An 18,149-nucleotide genomic window follows, 5' to 3' on the forward strand; every position below is an offset into this window, starting at 1 on the left:
ATAAGAATGTCCTTTACTGACTTGCCAAGTTAAAATATATATATATTTATTCACATCTTTAGAGGTGTAATTCCACAACAAAACGTTCAGATTGATCACTGGGTGCTCTCGAATTGAATGTTGCATTTCAGAGCCAATGGAAAGGGCCAATTCAAGTGAAGCTACAGGTTTACGTGTGTGTAAGGTAATTAGATATTACTGCATGGTCGGAACTAGAAGCACAAGCATTTCACAAACACTCACATTAACATCTGCATGTGACCAATAAAATTTGATTTATAGACTGATGTCATCCTATGGAAAGTACTTCTTTAAGGCCAATAACAGGAAGTGGCCGTGTGGTCTACTGTGGACTGTCAGCGCTGCACTCACTTGCAAACAGGAAGAACATGTCTCACTAACGCCATACAGATGAACAGTGAGATAACTACTGGGTTAGGTTATGAGGGTTTCAGATGCTTGAGGTGTCAACAATGACCTTTCCCTCTCGAAGGCCTTAAAAACAGAAGCACTTCAACTGAGGAAAATAAAGAAATAGACACAAAAATGGAGCGACTCCCTATTTTAGATTGTACTCTATTTAATACAGAAGTAGACCGGCACTTCAAGATAATCCACATCCTGGTCATACAATGTCCCGTGTTACATTAGAGAAAGTACATGACAGAATGTTTAATCCCATGTTCTACATGTCAGAAGGCCTCTCTTCAGATTAGTCATCCATCTTCACAGAAGACTGAAGGGTAACAGGAACGTTCTACTTGAGCTTGAAGTAAACAAAGAAGGTCCTGATTTCTTTGGGTGATATGGTCACGTTGAACTCTCCTCTCACACCAACACTTGACCTCTTGACCCCTGAAACAGACAAAACAAATACTAGGACGTAGACAAAAAAACAATTGTAAACACTTTTTTCCTTGAGATTTCACAGGTTGTTGACATCAAAGACTTCAGCCTACTCCAACTGAATCTCAAAGGTTCACTGATACAGTAACTTCTCATCGTTTAACAAAAAGGTATGTATCCAGATGTAATATTTCACTCTGCTGAACTGAAGCTTACCAACACTCTCACCCCTCCCTGGGTCTTCTGAAGCCTTCCACTTCCACCGCTGGAGGTCGGAGATATCCCAGGTTCCTGTTAGAGAGCGCTCCTCCAACGCCCTCACTTCCCCCATGCCCTGCAGCACTTCCTGTTTTACACAGGAAATGGATTTTCAAAACAAATAGTGTAAATGGAGTAGTGACCTGGGATGTTGCGGTGACCGTATTACCGGCAGTCAAATTCCATGTCAAATCAAAAAGTTTGTCACGTGCGCCGAATACAACAGGTGTAGACCTTTCAGTGAAATAGTATTAAAAAAAGGTATTAGGTGAACAATAAGTAAAGAAATAAAACAGTTAGCAGACAGGAGAGGCTATATACAGGCACCGGTTAGTCAAGCTGATTGAGGTAGTTTGTACTTCGGTAGATATAGTTAAAGTGACTATGCATATTTGATGACAAAGTAGCAGTTGTGTAAAAGAGGGGTTGGTGGGACACATTGCAGATAGCCCGGTCAGCCAATGCGTGGGAACACTGGTTGGCCCAATTGAGGTAGTATGTACATGAATGTATAGTTAGTGACTATGCACATGATAAACAAACGTGACCGTTTAGTCACGGTAATTAGGCATCTCCAAGCTCTGATGCTGTTTATGGTAGTCTATCACACTTCCTAGCTACCTGGTACCCAGCACTCCATTGCCTCTCTAATCACTCTGACATCAATGGAAATGTCATCGAACATCTAATCAAAACACTTCATGAGAGGCCATGTTGCGTAACATTTCTACAGGCTATGCAATCACACGAGAAAAACAGAGTGATGGCCTCTATCAAAAAGAGGATGACCCCCATCAGCTTTCTATAGGCTAAGTCTACTATATTTATCTCAACTGTACTAATATGAAGCACATTGTTTATCTACACAACAGGAATATAGCCCAGATTACATTTTTTTTTTTATTATAAATTGCCAAAGAAATTCTAAAAACCTGTTATTGCGTTGTCATTATGGTGTGGAGATTGAGGAACAACAATGTAATCCATTTTAGAACACGACTGTAACGTAACAAAATGTGGAAAAAGTCCAGGGGTCTGAATAGTTTCCGAAAGCAGTGTAGGCTAGTGCTGTTGCCATTGATTTGTTTTCTTTACAGTGAGAAACACCCGATCACATGGAGAGCCATGTGAGTGAGATGTGCTTAGGACACAAGGCAGCCCTCGGGGAGAAGGACACAAGGCAGCCCTCGGGGAGAAGGACACAAGGCAGCCCTCGGGGAGAAGGACACAAGGCAGCCCTCGGGGAGAAGGACACAAGGCAGCCCTCGGGGAGAAGGACACAAGGCAGCCCTCGGGGAGAAGGACACAAGGCAGCCCTCGGGGAGAAGGACACAAGGCAGCCCTCGGGGAGAAGGACACAAGGCAGCCCTCGGGGAGAAGGACACAAGGCAGCCCTCGGGGAGAAGGACACAAGGCAGCCCTCGGGGAGAAGGACACAAGGCAGCCCTCGGGGAGAAGGACACAAGGCAGCCCTCGGGGAGAAGGACACAAGGCAGCCCTCGGGGAGAAGGACACAAGGCAGCATTCCCGGCCAAGCGCACAATGGCTGCAAAAGGCAGGTTCTTAGGGGGCATTACAGCCACAAAGGGGATGGGGCCGTGACATTTGAAGCATTATCAAGTGCTTGTCAAATTGTGACTGAGAGACTAAATGAAGGGTGTACAGCCTGAGCAAAACAAAGCAGAGCTCATGCCTTTCAAGCAACTTTTTTCAAGTCATTATAGTCACATTGTGCACAATTACAATATATATTTAAAAACGAATAGAGCAACATTTGCATCACACCTAAAGTTGTATAAATAACTAATTTAAGCATATACAGTAGCAGTAAAAAGTGGACACCTATTCATTCTAGGGTATTTCTATATTTGTACTATTTTCTACTTTGTAGAATAACTATGAATTAACACATATGGAATCATGTAGTAACCCATTTTAGATTTTTTTTAAAGTGTGAAGCAAATCAAAATTAATTCGTCATAGTAGCCACCCTTTGCCTTGACAGCTTTAAACTCTTGGCCTTCTCTCAACCAGCTTCATGAAGTAGTCACCTGGAATGCATTTCTATTAACAGGTGTGCCTTGTTAAAAGACCATTTGTGGAATTTTTCCTTCTTAATGTGTTTGAGCCGATCAGTTGTGTTGTGACAAGGTAGGGGTGGTATACAAAACAGAGCCCTATTTGGTAAAAGTCCAAGTCCATATTATGGCAAGAACGACGCAAATGAGCAAAGAGAAAACAGTCCATCATTACTTTAAGACATGAAGGTCAGTCAATCCCGAAAATTAAGAACTTTGAACGTTTCTTCAAGTGCAGGCCAAAAACCATCAGCCGCTACGATGAAACTGGCTCATGAGGACCACCACAGGAAAGACCCAGAGTTACCTCTGCTGTAGATGATATGTTCATTAGAGTTAACTGCACCTCAGAAATTGCAGCCCAAATAAATGCTTCAGAGAGTTCAAGTAACAGACATCAACTGGAGACTGCGTGAATCAGGCCTTCATGGTCAAAGGACACAAATAAGAAGAGACTTGCTTGGGCCAAGAAACACGAGCAATGGACATTAGACTGGTGGAAATCGGTCCTTTGGTCTTATGAGTCTAAATTTTCGATTTTTTGGTTCCATCCGCCATGTCTTTTGAGATGAAGAGCAAGTGATTATCTCAGCATGTGTGGTTCCCACCGTGAAGCATGGAGGTGTAATGGTGCTTTGCTGGTGACACTGATTTATGTAGAATTCCAGGCACATTTAACAAGTATGGCTACCACAGCATTCTGCAGCAATATGCCATCCCATCTAGCACCTAGTGGGACTATGATTTGTTTTTCAACAGGACAATGACCCAACACACCTCCAGGCTGTGTAACGGCTATTTGACCAAGGAGAGTGATGGAGTGCTGCATCAGATGACCTGGCCTCCACATTCACCCGACTTCAACCCAATTGAGATGGTTTGGGATGAGTTGGACCGCAGAGTGAAGGAAATGCAGACAAGTGTTCAGCATATGTGGGAACTCCTTCAAGTCTGTTGGAAAAGCATTCCAGGTGAAGCTGGTTGAGAGAATGCCAAGAGTGTCCAGAGCTGTTGTCAACGCAAAGGGTGGCTACTTTGAAGAATCTCATACTTTTTGTTTACTACATGATTCCATGATCTGTTATTTGATAGTCTGGATATCTTCACTATTATTCTACAATGTAGAAAATAGTAAAAATAAAGAAAACCCTTGAATGAGTAGGTGTCCAAACGTTTGACTGGTGCTGTAGGAGTACCCATTTCTTTGTTAACTGCTCAACTCTGCATGTGCTCACTCCCTCAAATTGTTGAGGAAATATATTTTATTCAGCTTTGTTCAATTGTATTCTTCAAACTATAATATAAAATAATGCCACTGAATTCTAAGCAAATCTTGTCTGCGAAATGAACTAGTGTAGCCCACAGCCATATGGTATAGCCACATCAGGACAACTCAGAGAATGTTACTCTAGTCTTCTGAAATAAGACTATATTTTCTTAATATCATGTTTCTTTAGACCCATCTAAAATAATGGATTTATTGTGAAGGTGTAGACTATATTACATGGATGGATTAAACTTTTGAAATTGTAGATGTTCCAAAGGTCTGCATCAGTGGCTTGTAGGCTGTGTGTGGAAGCCAGGAGATGATCAATGTGTTTATGTTCAGTAACGGTCAAGTACCGTGACACTGACAGTTATTTGCTTGACAATCACCGGCTGACTAAATTTCGTAACCGCCACAGCCCAAGGAGAGACCAACTGTTAATATCACATCTATTTGTTCACTTAATTTAGCATTTAATACACAACCGTATATCTCTGTTAATGAAGTCTCCTCTTCATATTGATCTCATCAAGCTGTGTTTCCGGTTACCTTCATGTTAATGGTAGACGGCTGAGACAGAACCGGGTCTTCCCCCTTCTCATACAGATGCATGATCCTCAGTAGGACCCGATCGTAGTCCGGCTGTGTGGATCCAGGGGTACCGGTCTCCATGTTGCGGAGGTGCAGGGTGTGGTTGGAATTGTAGAACCAACCCGGGACACTAAGAGTCAGCAGGTGGAGGTTGTCAGGCAGGATCACGGGGGGAATCGGAGATCCGGGCCGAGGCTCCTTCCTCCAGGCCTTCTCTAAAGGGGGCAGTGAATGGCATTGTGGGTATGAGATCATACATTGTGCTCAAAAACATGGTCGACTCCATTTGGAAACATTTCAATTGTGTATTTGTTTTTAGAATGGATTCCATGTTATGGATTTCCAGGGAAAAGTTTAGTGGAAAGTAGCTGTGCGTGCTTTAAACAAGTTGGTAGTTCCTGTCATGAATCTTGTCCTGAAGGCAGCTCTGCATAGTAGTCACTAACTGGCACAGCCACAAAATCACATTTTAAACTCAACCTAGCCTTAACCCCAATCATACTACCAACCCTAATCTTAAATTAAGACCAAAATGCACATTGTTGTCATGAATGTTTACAATATAGCCAATTTTCACTTTGCAACTATACCATCTAGAGGAAAATCCCTAAGTTCTGCCTCCAGGTCAAGATTCGTGACAATAAAGGTCAACCTGCGAGCCTCGATAGAGTAGTTCAACAGGGGAGCTATAAAGAGTGGACTCACGTGGCCTGTCGATGGGCATGACCACAGGTCGGTGCTGCAGTTCTAGCGCCTCCCTCTGGTAGAGAGAGGTAGCAGCCAGGGAGCCCAGTGTCATCCATAGGACAGGCCTCACCACCGAGCTGTCGTTCAGGGTCAGGTTATAACCCAGAGTCCACTCCTGGTTGTTCCACAGACGTCGGTGGAGCATCACCTAGGACAGATACAAGGGGTTGAGGTTGTGTGTGTGTGTGTGTGTGTGTATGCATCGCATACATAAAACACACTCACCTCAAGCTCTCCCTCACTCTGGCTGGATGCACCATGAGCTCTCTCACTGAGGAGGACCAGTCTGCTAGAGTCATCTTCAATGTAGGCCATTCGAACCATGGGGTAGTAGTTCTGCAGTACACAGACACAGGAAGAAACACAAGCAACTGTCACAAAGTCCTGAACAGTAACCCAGGCCTGAACCACTAAGAAGGAAAGCTGATGACACCAAACACCCAAACGCCCCGAGTAGGAAGAAACCTCAAGGAACCAGGCTCATAAAGTGTGGCCCATCTTCCTCTGGCTGGCAAGGTACTGTAGAAGTACAGTGTACATTTAACCCTCTACACCAAACCGTCCTTAAATACAACCCACTCACTCTGGCAACAGTATCATTGACGAACATCCTGGAAGGTCTCTTCATCATCTGGTACCCGTTGTCATCGGTGAACAGAGTCCTGTTGTTCTTCAGGCTGGTCTTGATCCTGAGGACAGCCTCGGTGTTGACCACCAGGGGGCCCAGCGAGTAGCTCTGCTCCATCCTGTAACACAGCCTGCCGCTGGGGAAACTCTGTGGTATTCTGGTGGTGACAGAGTAGGCGTAGTCCTCATCTGCTTCCTCTCTGCGGACACAACCAATTATTAATATGAGCCACCCGATATTAGACCTGCAACCTTACTAAGATGTAGTGTGGTACGAGTGAGTGTGTGAAAGAGGTGATAGATGGAATATAAAAAGAGGTAGTAGCTTCGGAAGGAGGGTGCGTGGAAACCAAAGACTGACAGAAAGCTGTTCACATTCCCACCTGTAGAAGTACTGTCTGATCTCCGTGACGATCTTCCCAGGGACAATCTCCATCTTGACGGCCTTGTACGCCCTCACTGCCGAGCCGTTGGCACTGAAGATGTAGTTGTCGGAGATGGGCCCTGCGCTGACATTCCCATTGACCTGGTACTCCCAGAAATCCTGACTCATTCTCACCGTTCTCTTCTCATTCCTGTCAGGGTCACAGAAAGGTCAGAGGACATTGTTGACGTAACACCTGGGCTGCGTTCAAAAGGCAAATGCACAACGTTCAGTAAAACATGCTATAAATCACTTCAGCTCTATTAATTACCTTTGTAATTACCTTTATCTGCAACGTTTGACAACGTTAGCCTGTTGAATGTGCCCCTAATGAGAATGTTGAATATAACTACCTGTCCGTGATGCTATGCAGTAGGTTAGTATCCTGGTCCAGCATGATCTTGTAACACTCATTCAGAACCGGCAAAAGTCTCCTTCCTGTCTTCAACTCCTGTGAAACATTTAGTCTCTTGAACGACACAACCCAGGCATGGTGGGTCGAGGACCCCTCTTTACCCGGCTTCTCTGAGAACTTGATGAGGTACTTCCTGTGTTGGAGACCCCCAAGGTTCACCACGATTAACAGGTCATAGGTCGTGTTGGAGTCAGCTGAACTCTGGGTCTGTTGGGAGCAGAGAGACATGGGCAGTGTTCATTAGACACTAACAGACAGAGGGAATACCTGGACTTGTCCAATAAGAAACACACATTTTCATCTTCCGTTGCAATATGTTTTTGTTTTGCTGAGTGCCCAATGAACACAATCAGTCATCTGAATACTGAGTTTGTCTAGAAGGTTATGATGTATATCTGCAGTTCCATTGACACATGGCTTTTACATGATATAATGGTGACTCGTTGTTGTACAAATGTTTAACTGGATAAATCCACTCCATTTCCACACTACCTGTGCAGGTATGGCCTGTCCTTGGTCGTCGAACACGGTTGCCATGGGCAAGGTTACCGTGACGTTGATGATGGCGGTGGTGTTCCATGCCAGGGGGTTGTACACAATGATGTGCTGCTCCAGGTCCTGATGGGAGCCTGCAATTACATACATTATCAACATTTTTGATAATGTATGGAAAAAAACATTTTTAAAACATGTAGTTGATGAAGATAGTCATTAAATGATGCCTTGGACCAAGCTGAACCTTGGGCCTTGTTACAACACAACATATCCTCCCCCTTCCTTGATGTGCATTCACTGATCTGTAGTGTGTGATTGGATAACAGAAGTAAAAACATGCAGCCCATCCAACTACTTTCACAAATCCACATGTCTGAGTTCATGTCAAATAAAGTATAAATAGATTTTTCAATTATTCCTTATTATTTTGAAGTACAGTAATTTACCCCTGCTATGAGAGTCTTCAGGGTTGCTAGCGGTGCCCAGGGTCTGGGGCAGGAGGAAGAGGGCAGCCAGGAGTTCCTCTACTCCCATCATAGCCTGGGTCAGGTGCTCTATGTACATGTCAGACACCTTGGGGGACTCTGTCCCTGTGATCCCATCATGGTGCTGCACCTGGAGATAAGACAGAGGGAGAACAATAGAGAAGTACTGTTTTTAGAATTCATTTTGTGAGTCTTATTTCTAAATTTGTGTGACAGAAATGGGATATGAGAATGTTTAATCACTGGGTTACAATGATAGCGATTATTAATTTACAATGAAGCACAATCTATGAGTATTTTGATCAAGCACCTCAGAGACAGCCCAGCGGAGGGCCTTCAGCTTCTGCAGGGCCTCTTCTTTAGGGACCGGTCCATCTGGGTAGCTGACCCGGTACCGGGTGAACAAAGTCTCTGCAGCATGCAGCTGGGAACTAGCTCTCCTGGCTATCCCCTTCAGAACATTCCGGGAGGCATAGAACCCAGTCCACGCCTGGAAAGGTTCTGGAGAGATAAAAAGGTTCCTTTTTAGAACTACAAGAACCAGATTGGAATTATGGAAAAAGCATTGTAGTCCCTTGGCTTCATAGTAGTTTTTACTGCTACATGTTTTTAGTGTGCCAACTCTTGGTCACTGGAACCATTGAGTGAGAGAGAGAGAGAGAGAGAGAGAGATATAGATATACACATTTTCTTAGAAGTTTTATTCATATTCCATTTACACATTTGAAACTTAAAATAGATAAAGCACATTTCTGGAAAAACCCACCAGTGGAGTAGGGAAGGAAGTCCTCACTTCCCCTCACCTCCCAGGTGAGATTTGATTGGTGGACAGCCTGGAAGTACTCGCTGAGAGTGGCGTACTGGACTGTCACTCCAAACTCCTTGCTGTTCTGGTTGATGTATTCCACCAAGGGATCCATGTTGGCAAACTGCACAGAGGAGTTGTAGAACTGCTTGTCACAACCCTATGGAGTGAAATAACAGGAGAAACATACATTGCTCAATGGTGAAGTAACTAGAAAGAAAACATTAAATTATGATTGGAAACAGTTTCCTGATCGCTGTATATCTGTTGACTCACCCAGGGCCAGAGGACATGGTTTGTCCTGAACCACGCTGCCCTCTGCTGAATGTTCTGCACCATGGTCTTGGCATAGGAGTGCAGCGTCTCTTTGGTGACAGGCAGGCTCATGTTGGGGTAGATGCCGTTTTTAGGGGGGTCAGGGAACAGAGCCACACCATTCCAATAGAAACCAGAGCTGAGAGAGAACAACTGATTAGTTTCACCGAGACAAATATGTGCCTGTAATCTGTTGAGAGCCCATGGTGAGAGGCAAAACTGATCAAATGGAGATTTATGGTGATTCTCAACAACAAAAAACATTTGGAGTCTTAATTCAATTACAGCATGTAAGGGTAAGTCTAAGACAGTAGGATATACTAGGAGATTTATGACATGGAAAATGGTGAGAGGGGAAAGGAGATATTTAGGAGACCTGTTAGAGAAAGGCAGGTGAGATGGAGTACAGTAGCTGAACTGGTCCATGGTGTGAGTGAAGATCTCCTGCTGCTCTTTCAAGGAGGGGGAGCCTCTCCAAACAAACTGTAGTTTCTGTTCCAAAACAGCAAGACAATACCTTAGTGCAAATACACTGTAACTCGGTTGATAGAGCAAGGTGGTTGCAACACCAGTATAGTAGGAGCAACTCTTCAGATCAACCGTACATAAAAATGGATGCATGACTAAGTCGCTTTGGATGAAGACATCTGCTAAAATGGCATATGTTATTAAGTCAAGCCTCTAATCCATTTAACTGCTTATAAGTGACTGATCATGGTCAAGACTACTCAACAGAGATGGTAAACTGCCTGGTAGGCTGTAGCTGACACTAAGGTGACTACCATACCTTGCTCTTCTGCATGACATCTTTGAGGTCATAGTCAATACGTGAGATGAGGTGGGCATGGAACCCAGCCAGGGCAAAGAGGACAGGGGTGGTGGCAGAGGCGCCAAACGGGTCCACGTGCCACGAAAACCGGGGACGCACCCCAAACGTTTCGTACAGGAACCCATGGCCCTCTAATTACAGTGTGTGTGTGAGTGAGACAGAAAGGGCGATTGAGTCCACGCTCATTTAAACCAACCAACGAAAAAAATATTATACATCAAGTACGAAACCACTTCACCTGTCAGCTGCAGTATCTCATCATCTAGATCAGTTACAGCTTCATCATGCATCACCTGCCCCCCGATGATGAACTCAAGTCGACTCTCCTTCAGCAGCTGTCGCACCTTGGGAGGGGGGCAGTGGGAGGAGGGGAATAGGTGACGAGACAGTCATACACAGATGAGACTTCTGCAGGAGCAGCACTGAATTCACATGGAGGGGTATATAAGATTATTCTATAGTACTTGTTTCTTGTGCTTGTCTGTAGCCACAGAATCCCACCACAGCCGAAAGAACTCCTGCTCCACTGCGATGAACTTGCGCTGTTTGTTCTGTGTCAGCGCCTCTGTCACACTGGAGTACACGTTCGCTGCATAGGCATGCATGCTCTCCTGTTTGAGGATTAAAGAGAGGAAAACACCCCGTTCAATGCTGTATACTGTCAACACTGACAGTGTAGAGTTGTAACTATATTTGGACTGACATTTCATTGTGACATTCCTGAACCTCCCAAAATAAAAATATCCCTAGTTCTAAAGTCCAAGAAACCAACATAACTCCTGTACTATTGTATAAACGTTAGCTCAGTAAGCTAGTAACAAACCTGAATAGTATATACCCAGCCAACATCCATGTGACTGTGCGGGATAACAAACGTCTGAATTGGTCCATTTCTCTCTGCACAGATAACCGTGAAAAATAAAAACAGTGGGAAAGTTAAAAACCCCATCTCTGTCAAAACATGAGATGTACTTCAACAGCAAGCTAACCCCATGTCCTTATTATGGTTTTGCAGCATGTGACAATCAGGCGGCGCCCCGCCCCTTGCTGTACGGAGTACCGCAGAGGTCAAAAATAATGTGAAGCCGCAAATTAAAACCAACCATTTTAAACAACGCAGAACTTCGTGATTGTGAACAAAGTTCACTGGTAAACTTTACCCCGGAAAACATTCAGGGAAACACACATACTGTGCATTTGGAGGTGAATGCGCAACAAAGATGTCAAGGAACAGAAGGATCACGTTAATATTTGGAGGATTTATAACAGCAGTTGCTGCTGCATTTTACCCTATATTTTTCCATCCACTCACGCACACAGCTGACTACAGTAAGTAACTATCGTTATTCGAGGAATGTACTAGTCGATTATGTCACAGAGTCTTGTTACACAACGACATGCTAACTAGGAAGTCTTGTTAGGCGACTTTTTATTGTATAGCTGCTAGTATCCTCATGTGGACACAATTTTGCCCTGGCCAGTCGGACCGTAAACATTGCATTGACAAATTAGCTATGCCATTTGTTTGTAGCTGTAGCCGTGTGTGCTAAAAACACATGTAATATGTATGTCGCTCTGGATAAGAGCGTCTGCTAAATGACTTAAATGTAAAATGTAAATGTAATAACGTAGCTACATGGTCTCAGTATAACGGGTTTCTGTTTTTATGTATAGACAGTTTATTTTACTGCTGTACAATTGTGACCATACTACAAGTTCTGTCAAGCAGTGGTCTGATTGCACCAGTGGACAATGTCTGTGCTATAGTGCACTTGCCTTGTCTATAAGGATCCTGGTTCAAACCCACCCCAGTCCCCCGCAACGCAAATGAAAACCCCACTCACTTCTCTGCAGATCAAGTCCAGAGAGCAAACCGAGCAGGAATCAATCAAGCAGACGTGCAACCAGTGGGTAAGTAGCCTGCTAACCTCTCTCATGCAATGGTTCTTCTTTGTTGTTGCCATTGTGTATTGGTGAATGCACCAATTTGTAAGTCGCTCTGGATAAGAGCGTCTGCTAAATGACTTAAATGTAAATGTAATGTAAATGTATTGTTCCATCCCCTGTCCTATCAGCAAACTTTACATTTTCACTAACCGTGTATAAGTCAGTTATAATTTGGTGTATTTTCAGGTGTCAAAGTATGGTCTGATCCCTACAAGCCAAAGTGATGCCTGAGACAACTGTCCCTGGTATGGAAAAGAAGACGCTATATGCTGATGAAGACTGTCCACTGAAGATGATTCTGAATCCCAATTGGACTGTGTTTGTGTGAGTGAATGCTTAGGTGTGGTGGATGGATGCTTACCACTTTATCCTATGAATAAAGTTTAAAGACCTCTGTGTTTTCTCTTTATGTTTTTGGAAGTGTTTGGGCCTATGTATTTGGGAATTAAATTGGTCACTTCATTTCTTTAGGCTACTTGTAGTGCATTGGATGTGATACGCATTGTGACCACAAGGGGTCACTATTTGCTCAGACAGTGGCAGAGAGGCAGTTTGGTACATAATGTGCTCAGTAGGCCTATATCCTAGATTTATTGCTTTCAAATAAAACCAATTCGTTTTTTCTTCTTCTGGGTATATTTAAGCAATAAGGCCTTCGGCCTATAATAATAATAAAGACCCTAGGCCAATAATGGCCAATATACCACGGCTAAGGGCTGTATCCAGGCACTAAGAGTTGTGTTGTGGATAAGAACAGCCTTAGCCGTGGTATATTGGCCGTATATCACAAACCCAGAGGTGCCTTGTTGCTATTATAAACTGGTTACCAATGTAATTAGTGCAGTACTAAGCGTTTTTTTTTCAGACCTGTGGTATACAATCTGATATACCACGGCTGTCAGCCAATCAGCATTCAGAGAATCACCCAGTCTATATTTGTCAATACATTTGTATTGACAGATGTCCACTTCACATGAACAATGTTTTAGACAGAGGTGCACATGCTTTAGAACCAACTAAAAGGCAAATGATAAAGTGAAACTTGAGCCAAGCTCCTCTAGACTAGTGCTGCTAGAGGCCAGCACTGTATCCACGACAACGGGAATGCACCTACACTTGGGAACACCTGCAGACCTTTCAAAATCTCCGCCCACTTCAAACTCTCGCCCACTCAACCATTCCGTAGTTGGTAGAAGGCCCAGTTTGCGGAATTGGATACTTTTGCTTCACGACTGGAAATTGTGTCATAATGAGATTAGTGAGATACAGTTGACATCTGAAGTTTACATCAGTAAAACTCATTTATAAACCACTCCACAAATTTCTTGTTTACAAACTAGTTATGGTAAGTTGGTTAGGACCATCTACTTTGTGCATGACACAAGTCATTTTTCCAACAATTGTTTACAGACAGATTATTTCACTTATAATTCACTGTATCACTATTCCTGTGGGTCAGAAGTTTACATACACTAAGTTGACTGTGCCTTTAAACAGCTTGGAAAATTCCAGAAAATTATGTCATGGCTTTAGAAGCTTCTGATAGGCTAATTGACATCATTTCAGTCAATTGGAGGTGTACCTGTGGATGTATTTTAAGGCCTACCTTCAAACTCAGTGCCTCTTTGCTTGACATCATGGGAAAATCAAAATAAATCAGCCAAGACTTCAGAAAGAAATTGTAGACCTCCACAAGTCTGGTTCATCCTTGGGAGAAATGTCCAAATGCCTGAATGTTCCACGTTCATCTGTACAAACAATAGTACTCAAGTATAAACACCATGGGACCACGCAGCCGTCATACCGCTCAATAAGGAGATGCATTCTGTCTCCTAGAGATCAAATCAAATCAAATTTTATTTGTCACATACACATGGTTAGCAGATGTTAATGCGAGTGTAGTGAAATGCTTGTGCTTCTAGTTCCGACAATGCACTGATAACCAACAAGTAATCTAACTAACAATTCCAAAACTAATGTCTTATACACAGTGTAAGGGGATAAGGAACATGTACATAAGGATATATGAATGAGTGATGGTACAGAGCAGCATACAGTAGATGGTATCGAGTACAGTATATACATATGAGATGAGTATGTAGACAAAGTAAACAAAGTGGCATAGTTAAAGTGGCTAGTGATACATGTATTACATAAGGATACAGTCGATGATGTAGAGTACAGTATATACATATGCATATGAGATGAATAATGTAGGGTAAGTAACATTATATAAGGTAGCATTGTTTAAAGTGGCTAGTGATATATTTACATAATTTCCCATCAATTCCCATTATTAGAGTGGCTGGAGTTGGGTCAGTGTCAATGTCAGTGTGTTGGCAGCAGCCACTCAATGTTAGTGGTGGCTGTTTAACAGTCTGATGGCCTTGAGATAGAATCTGTTTTTCAGTCTCTCGGTCCCAGCTTTGATGCACCTGTACTGACCTCGCCTTCTGGATTATAGCGGGGTGAACAGGCAGTGGTTCGGGTGGTTGATGTCCTTGATGATCTTTATGGCCTTCCTGTAACATCGGGTGGTGTAGGTGTCCTGGAGGGCAGGTAGTTTGCCCCCGGTGATGCGTTGTGCAGACCTCACTACCCTCTGGAGAGCCTTACGGTTGAGGGCGGAGCAGTTGCCGTACCAGGCGGTGATACAGCCCGCCAGGATGCTCTCGATTGTGCATCTGTAGAAGTTTGTGAGTGCTTTTGGTGACAAGCCGAATTTCTTCAGCCTCCTGAGATGAATGTACTTTGGTGTGAAAAGTGAAAATCAATCCCAGAACAACAACAAAGGACCTTGTGAAAATGCTGGAGGAAACACGTACAAAAGTGTCTATATCCACAGTAAAATGAGTCATATATCGACATAACCTGAAAGGCTGCTCTGCTCAGCAAGGAAGAAGCCATTGCTCCAAAACCGCCATAAAAAAGCCAGACTACGGTTTGCAACTGCACATGGCGACAAAATCCTACTTTTTTGGAGAAATGTCCTCTGGTCTGATGAAACAAAAATAGAACTGTTTGGCCATAATGACCATCGTTATGTTTGGAGGAAAAAGGGGGAGGCTTGCAAGCCGAAGAACACCATCCCAACCGTGAAGCATGGGGGTGGCAGCATCATGTTGTGGGGGTGCTTTGCTGCAGGAGGGACTGGTGCACTTCACAAAATAGATGACATCATGGGCAAGTAAAATGATGTGGATATATTAAAGCAACATCTCAAGACATCAGTCAGGAAGTTAAAAGCTTGGTCGCAAATGGGTCTTCCAAATGGATAATGACCCCAAACATACTTCCAAAGTTGTGGCAAAATGGCTTATGGATAACAAAGTCAAGGTATTGGAGTGGCCATCACAAAGCCCTGACCTCAATCCTGTAGAACATTTGTGGGCAGAACTGAAAGTGTGTGCGATCAAGGAGGCCTACAAACCTGACGAAGTTACACCAGCTCTGGCAGGAAGAAATTCACCCAACCTATTATGGGATGCTTGTGGAAGGCTCCCTGAAATGTTTGACCCTAGTTAAACAATTTAACGGCAATGCTACCAAATACTAATTGAGTGTATGTAAACTTCTGACCCACTGGAAATGTGATGAAAGAAATAAAAGCTGAAAGAAATCATTTTCTCTTCTATTATTCTGACATTTCACATTCTTAAAATAAAGTGGTGATCCTAACTGACCTAAGACAGGGAATTTTTAATGGGATTACATGTCAGGAATTGTGAAATACTGAGTTTGAAATGTATTTGCCTAAGGTGTATGTAAACTTCTGACATCAACTCTATATATCATGCACAAAAACATCATGGCCCATGCGATCTAACAAGGGCACTGATCTGAAAAATGTCCAAATAATGTTTAGCTTTGCCTTGTGAGGTTTCACAGTGACTGACCCTAACTTTCCAATCAGAATGCAGGACCCAGAACAGTCCCTGCAAAATCTTTGAGAAATAAAAGAGGAGGTCTGGATAAATTATGGGATTTGATTACCTCCCTAAAGAGATGACCTAAGTTATAAGCAGTCCAGTCCACACAACAATGTAGCCTACGTCTGAAACTTCCAGTTGGGGCCTTCTGCCAACAAAACCCAGGTCCAAGGCCTTACACTCACCCTCCCTCTCAACCCCCCCAATCAACAAGCCCCATTGTTTATGAGATGTTGTTATTGTTTGTCTGCTCTGAGAAACAAAGGAAAACTCAAAGAGCCCAATGAGCGTAAAGCCACATCCAAATAAAGAGCGGAGAGAAAGAAAGGTGAAATTCCCCCAGCTGGTGTTTTCCAGATTCTTCCAATGACAGCTCCTGGCGTGTGTGAGTGAAGTAAGACGACAGAGGGGAAATCAGTGCTGGAGAGGAAGAGAACCACATTCTTGCGGGGTACTCGTCACCTCCACGCACACTGAACAGAAAGACATGAAATTGCGGGACTATATATTGTGGTAGGATAAAATACTATGAATACATTCATCAAAATACAAGTTTTAATGAAAACATGGCAATCATTTTCATATGTTGGTCATCCATTGTATAAAAGTGATAACGGTTTGCCCCGTGCCAATATATCCTCCAAACACCGGCTTCTCGGGCATTACCACTTAACAATTTACTGTACAGTTTACCTCAAATAATCAGTTCTCATTACTGAAGTCCCTGACTCTTCAATTACCTGGGGCAAGCCTATAGCATAATCCTGTCATATGGTGTCCTGTTGGTTCTACAGCCCTCTGAATAGAGGTCGCGACCCCGACCTGCTATAACCAACAACAGCCACACCTTGCGTCTCCGTAACAGTTCTATCACCAAGCAATCGATCCATTACACAAATCATACCTGTTGAGAATCTTTCCTGAACTCAACGGTGACCTAAATTCGACCAGTTGTTTTGCCCACCTTCAAGAGTGCCGGTAATTGGCAACGTTCCTCCCCCTAATTACTATGGGAACCGGGGTTGAAAGACTGAGAAGCCGGGGGGATTGAGAAGCAGCAGGATTTATTTAAATTTAGGAGCTGAATGTAATATACTACTTGAGTTCTAATGGGGAATCTGTCATGCATGGAAATTAACTGAGAGTAAGAAATTAGTGAATACAGGAAATGAAAATAAACAAACCAAACAACTGTAAAGAGTTCTAACAGTCGCTAATGAAAGACAGATCGAGCTTTGAGGCATGTTGCTTCTGTTATTGGGGAAGTTTTCCAATCAAATTGGGATGACTTTTACAGCTCTACAGTCTGTGAACACTTTGTTGTCAACTGTCACTTTGGAGGATCCTTTGGATCAATGGAACACATGTATCCAAGTTTTGGTTATTGTGAGGACAATTGTGTCAACATGTTTTTTGTTGTTGTCACAAAACACAGGCATGCACGCGTCCATACGCACACACACACACACACACACACACACGCGCACACACGCACGCACGCACACACGCACACGCACACGCACGCACACACACACACACACACACCACATCTCCATTCATTATCACACACACTCCCACTCTCTTGCTCTCTCACTCTCTCTCGCCTGCGTTTTCGCTCTCTCTCTCGCACTCTCCATTTCACACACGGCCAATTAACCATGGTCTATATCCAAATTCCTGTTCTCCAGTATAACTACTCCTTGCCCTCAAAAACAGTGTACAGTGCTGGGTCACATCCTTGGATTACCAGGCCTAAACGCTGTGGAAACTGATACCGTAAGTATTTAGCAATGTCTGGAAGAAGCACATCCTAGCAAGCAGTCTAACAGGCCAAGTGACAGTGTGTTCCTGGGCGAGCTAACAGCTACCTAACATTACATCATCTCAATGCCAGAAACATAGAAAGAAGCATGTTGGAAAACACACACACACACACACACACACACACACACACACACACACACACACACACACACACACACACACACACACACACACACACACACACACACACACACACACACACACACACACACACACACACACACACACACACACACACACACACACACACACACACACACACACAAA

General features: G+C 43.5%; 2 protein-coding genes across 2 annotated transcripts; one reads left to right on the plus strand and one right to left on the minus strand.

Annotated features, from left to right (window-relative positions):
- Positions 1-496: 496 nt before the first annotated feature.
- On the minus strand, positions 497-11,201 carry man2b2 (mannosidase, alpha, class 2B, member 2). Its single transcript, XM_046329063.1, has 18 exons — positions 11,006-11,201; positions 10,647-10,793; positions 10,421-10,526; positions 10,141-10,313; positions 9,730-9,845; positions 9,315-9,492; positions 9,000-9,198; positions 8,544-8,734; positions 8,195-8,363; positions 7,746-7,882; positions 7,192-7,460; positions 6,798-6,989; positions 6,371-6,614; positions 6,013-6,123; positions 5,746-5,935; positions 4,999-5,255; positions 1,063-1,192; positions 497-855 (listed from the first exon to the last, which is right to left on the minus strand). Exons 1-18 carry the CDS (start codon positions 11,129-11,131, stop codon positions 758-760), a joined length of 3,033 nt encoding a protein of 1,010 aa, XP_046185019.1. The 5' UTR covers positions 11,132-11,201; the 3' UTR covers positions 497-757.
- Positions 11,202-11,310: 109 nt separating this feature from the next.
- smim20 (small integral membrane protein 20) lies at positions 11,311-12,523 on the plus strand. The gene is made up of 3 exons (XM_046329064.1): positions 11,311-11,511; positions 12,037-12,093; positions 12,316-12,523. The coding sequence occupies exons 1-3, from the start codon at positions 11,403-11,405 to the stop codon at positions 12,351-12,353; spliced, it is 204 nt and encodes a 67-aa protein (XP_046185020.1). The 5' UTR covers positions 11,311-11,402; the 3' UTR covers positions 12,354-12,523.
- The last annotated feature ends 5,626 nt before the right edge of the window (positions 12,524-18,149 follow it).

The sequence above is a fragment of the Oncorhynchus gorbuscha genome, linkage group LG25 (genome assembly GCF_021184085.1).
Source record: "Oncorhynchus gorbuscha isolate QuinsamMale2020 ecotype Even-year linkage group LG25, OgorEven_v1.0, whole genome shotgun sequence".
Classification (NCBI taxonomy): domain Eukaryota; kingdom Metazoa; phylum Chordata; class Actinopteri; order Salmoniformes; family Salmonidae; genus Oncorhynchus; species Oncorhynchus gorbuscha.

Coding starts and splice junctions, on each gene's coding strand:
- man2b2 (XM_046329063.1), bottom strand. CDS start 11,131: ATGGGGTTTTTAACTTTCCCACTGTTTTTATTTTTCACGGTTATCTGT. Junction 6,615..6,797: donor ATCAGACAGTACTTCTACAG/GTGGGAATGTGA, acceptor TTGTGTCCGCAG/AGAGGAAGCAGATGAGGACT. Junction 6,124..6,370: donor TCAATGATACTGTTGCCAGA/GTGAGTGGGTTG, acceptor TGTGTACTGCAG/AACTACTACCCCATGGTTCG.
- smim20 (XM_046329064.1), top strand. CDS start 11,403: ATGTCAAGGAACAGAAGGATCACGTTAATATTTGGAGGATTTATAACA. Junction 11,512..12,036: donor CACGCACACAGCTGACTACA/GTAAGTAACTAT, acceptor ACTTCTCTGCAG/ATCAAGTCCAGAGAGCAAAC. Junction 12,094..12,315: donor AGCAGACGTGCAACCAGTGG/GTAAGTAGCCTG, acceptor GTGTATTTTCAG/GTGTCAAAGTATGGTCTGAT.